General features: G+C 32.6%; 1 protein-coding gene across 1 annotated transcript; it reads right to left on the bottom strand.

Moving 5' to 3' along the window:
* Window positions 1-1,012: 1,012 nt before the first annotated feature.
* LOC128665181 (bone morphogenetic protein 7-like) lies at window positions 1,013-2,266 on the bottom strand. Its single transcript, XM_053719909.1, has one exon. The coding sequence runs from the start codon at window positions 2,264-2,266 to the stop codon at window positions 1,013-1,015; it is 1,254 nt and encodes a 417-aa protein (XP_053575884.1).
* Window positions 2,267-4,881: the final 2,615 nt, after the last annotated feature.

The following is a 4,881-nucleotide window of genomic DNA, read 5'->3' as shown; positions in this document are numbered from 1 at the left end:
AATGAGCAAAGACTTACTGCTTATGCAAATAAACCACATTTGACTATGTATGTAAGCTGTACGGAGTACAGTACAAGAGGAATTTAAAGTCAACATTACTATATGATTAGCTGATATATTATCCATGGTGAGATTGCAACTTTATGCAACAATAAATAGAGCAAGGCATTGGCTTAACATTCTTTTTTTAATACTGGCACCCAAAATAATCTATTATATATTAACAGTGTTTTTGCAACCAAACTTATAATTATAAATTTGTTTCCAATAGAAACAAAATGCTGTGAATTTGCTGACGTGGCACATGTTAACAGTTTCTCCAAAAATCAAAGGAAGCAAAATGAAAAAATTACAATAATTTAAAAAACAAACAATAAACCAGTATTTTAAATTCACCGTTGCATGAATGGGTTAATTTAATAGGACAGGAATGCAATTAATTAACATATTACTTCAAGTTTATGCTTTAGAAAGCGAACCTGTAATTATTGATATATGATTTTTTTTTATCTTGCAACAAAAATTTCACTTTTTTGGCTTCTTTTTTGGCTTCTAGTCCACCCCCTCACATGCATGATTGAAAAGCTGTTTAGAAGTACCTGAGGCTTTCATTCCTATTGCAAGCATGCTTTTGTATACATATTAGGAGGGAACATCTAGATTGGCATGCATTTCACACTTTTCTCTTTGGTAACAAACATACAGGCTATATAATCTATAGGCTGTTAGCACACATTTTTATCAGCTTTATCTTTCCATCATCAATTATAAAAAAAAAGGGCTGGGTTATTAAACAGACTCAAAGCTTCAAAAGATGAAAACTTTAAGATATCTTTTTACACAACATAAATATTACAAATTAGTCCTCTAAAATCTAGACAAGAAGTGATGCATCAAATGTCCTGCATCAGTTGCATATCTTTTTTTAAGATCCATTTATATTAAAAAAATAAAAGTAAAAAGACTTATCTAAGATGTTTGATTTAAAATATATATTTACATTCTCATAAGGTTAGTGACAACCACATGCTCGAACTACCATGTTTCTATATTTCTTTAAAATAACATTAGAACTGTCATCAAAGTACAAGACTGAAATTCCATTGAGTTCTGTTGGAGCACAGCATGGCTTTGGAACAGCCTCAGGGTTAATAAAATGCACCAGAGTTTGCACAATTGCATGGTTTGTTGCATTCATAAAGGAGTTCAATGGAAAAGCACATTCCCCTTCACAATAGTAAGCAGAATATCCTTCTGGAGCAATTATCCAATCTTGCCAGCCAAGATCACGGAAACTAACATAAAGCTCATGTCTCTTGCATGCTTGTCTTTTGTAACGGTTACTGCTACTGCTACTGCTGCTCATCATGCTGTCTGTGATATTAACAACAGGAAGGTCTTCATGTTCTTTGAAAACCTTGTTTCTATCTTGATTCCATTGCTTATGATCAGTAGATCGAATACTTCGGATACGAATCTCTGTGGATCTAAAAAAAGCCACCATAAATGGCTGCCTGTCTTGGGGACCGTTGCTACCAATAAGACCTACTTGTCTAGGATTTATACTTTTCCCATCCATACTCTCAACAGATAACTGTAATCCAAGGTTATATTGTGGATTTGTAACCCAATGATTACTTGTTGCAGTGATGTCAAATGTCAACCATCCTTTATCTGCACCCCAGATCATTCGGGTATCAAGCTGGAATAAGTCTGATTCTTTGTCTGGTTGTTCCTTAAGCACCAGGTAAATACTAATCTGGAATGTCTCATTGTTATAGGTGTCTTCTTTATATATTCTGAACTCAGCAGATGTTACTTCTTCTCCATTTGGAATTTCAGTGAGATCAAACCTGAATTCCTTGCGACAACATTTTTTATTTAATTCCTTGTCATTCTCAACTAAATTAACAAAGCTCATTACCATGTCTGCATCAACAAGAACTTTGCTTTCAGGTAGGTTTGACAGAGGTGGTTCTTCTGTGGAGAAGAATGGCTTGCTATTGTTTTGCAAATGTTCAGCAATATTCCCTCCAACATTCATTGCATTGTATAAGTCCATCATGAATATGGGTGCAGATTTCTGTTTCTCACGTAAATATGGCCGTGGTCTGTGCTGAAGACCCAAAATAGACAAGATCTCTTTTTGAATCTCTTTGCGTTCATGACCCCTCAATCTTCTCTGGACAAAACTAGAGTGGACTTCATTCTCCACCATGATATCAGACGATGTGTAGCTAAATGAGATGTACCAAAGGATGAACATATAGCTTCCTTTACTTCTTATCCAATCGATCATTTCCATATTATCTGTGTTAAAATATAAATTGGAAAATATATTTTAGAACACAAAAGCTTTAAATAACTGATGGTATTTCATAATTGAAATTTATGAGAAAACCAGCCCTAACTAAAAGGGAAATAATATATTGGAGAGCTTTAAAAATTATTTAAAGAAATGTTTAACAGTAAACACATGCTAGACATAGTTATGTATTCAAAGTAAATAATATGTAGATGCATTTGTTACAATTATATTAGTTGTTTAATTATTGAAAATATAAGTATGAATGGTTAGTTTCTTTACAATACTTTAATTTTGATAAAGTAATGGGCACAGCCATGATTAAACTAGTTTCTTATTTATACCAAATTGTGCAAACAAGGCTGTGTGAAAACATTTTTTTTTTATTGATAATCCTATGTTCAACGCAAACTTATTTGACAGTCTCTTTAATTACCTGCTATATTTCTGTTCATAATAGTCTTCAGCATGAGAGAGATAAAGGAAAACTTTAGCTTAAACATGGTGGCACCCATTACTTTATAGTAGTGTAGAAAACTAACCATTTCCATACTTAAAAAGGGGACAAAATAAATAATGAAAGTATATTGCAAAGTGTATTCAACAAACATAATTAAGCATTTTATATTACAATCTCATACTGTTTAATATTCCTTTAAAATGTAAATCTAAAAGAATTATCGAGTAGGTCATAAAATCCCTTCAAATGTAATTTTCAAAAAGTGATATTTACTAACACTAACATTCTACACTCCATGAACTATATAGCAATTTATTACTAACCTAAAATGTATTTAAATTATTTTTTATATTTAGACACTTTCAATATATAGACAGGGCTAGCTTTCTTATTAGGTGACACAGACAAATTTCTCCAAATGGATTTTCTCATATTGATGCCCTCTTGACTGGTGAAGTACTGAAATTCCTCTCCATCTTATACACCGTTTTTATACATTGATGCCCAGTACCACAAATCAGAAACTGTACTTGTCAAACCTCCTATCCATCTAATATCCTGTTTTTGTATGTGGATGCCCAGTACCACAAATCAGAAACTATACTTAACATATTACTTTAAACAAAAAAACAAAAAATGTGCATATTAATAAACACCAGACAGACATGTTAAAAATATGTTTGCAAAAAAAAAGTTAAGTATAAGCTGTAAAAAATTTAAAGTTAAACTAACAATAAGTGTATGATTGTGTACTATCTACTGCTCATTGGATTATATGGACAACTCGCATGTGCAAAAGGACAAATTGAGCTAAAAGTCAGGGAACCACTAATAAATCAGTGTCACTGCATTAGCTTGCAGATCTGGTTTTACGTATAAAATGAGAAAAAATATAGTGATCAAAGTAGCTTATTATATCTGCCAGCTTACAAATTGGTTCTGGGGATGCCCATTAAAACCACACTTTTTTCCCCAAAAGAAACTAGGTCTTCATTTTCATTTCCAATTTTCTAAATTAGCTTTTGACAAGAAATAGATTAAAATACACAAAACATATTGTCATAATAATGTTTAAAACCATGAAACAAGTCTGTTTTGCTAAAAGTAAGGATTTAACTAAATGAAGGCTAAATGACCATCTCTCTAGATTAGAAACAGGTCAGAAAATGGTGATGCTTAGTATCAGCAAATTGAGTAAAAAAAATTTGCCAAATCAAAACATAGATGTCAGTAAAAGGGACACTAAACTCCAATGTTTTCTTTCATAATTCAGATAGAGCATGCAGTTTTAAGCAGCTCTCTAATTTACTCCTATCATTAATTTTTCTTTGTTCTCTTGGTATCTTTATTTGAAAAAGCAGGATTGTAAGGTTAGGAGCTGGCCCATTTTTTGGTTCAGCACCTGGCTAGCGCTTGCTGATTTGTGGCTACATTTAGCCAACAATCAGCAAGCACTACCTAGGTGCTGAACCAAAAATAGGCCGGCTCTACATTCATGCTTTTTCAAATAAAGATACCAAGAGGACAAAGAAAAAATAATGATAGGAGTAAATTAGAGAGCTGCTTAAAACTGCATGCTCTATCTGAATAATGAAAGAAAAAATTGGGGTTTACTATCCCTTTAAGTTGAAATGTATTTTATTCTACAGTTTGAGCATTGAAATCACAGTTTCTTTGCAGATTTCATAGAACATATAAATCTAATTGTAATGTGTTTTAATCCTTAGGAGTATACCCTATTTAACTCCTATCTTCTATATGTAAAAATTATGGTAAAGCAAATTCATGTGATTTCTACATCTTGGGACATTTGCATTGTGTTTTGACATTGGAATAAGGATATTTTGGATCATTCATTCATTTATTTCACATGTGAACTGTGTTTGGCTTATAATAAGCACTGTGGTTGCAAAGACACGCTGAGGAAAGGCAAGCAGTCCGCTTTTAGTAAGGAAGCCTGGTTCTTTCATTACTATTTACATCGGTGACCTATATCTAATAAGGATTGTGCTTGTGAAAATTTGTTGAGGTACATCTTGGTATAAAGATTTGTCCGCTTTTAGTAAGAAAGCCTGGCTCTTTCATTACTAGTTAACAACGCCCATCATACCTAGTG

The sequence above is a fragment of the Bombina bombina genome, chromosome 6, assembly GCF_027579735.1.
Source record: "Bombina bombina isolate aBomBom1 chromosome 6, aBomBom1.pri, whole genome shotgun sequence".
In the NCBI taxonomy this organism is placed as follows: domain Eukaryota; kingdom Metazoa; phylum Chordata; class Amphibia; order Anura; family Bombinatoridae; genus Bombina; species Bombina bombina.
This window is presented reverse-complemented; position numbering and strand designations above follow the sequence as displayed.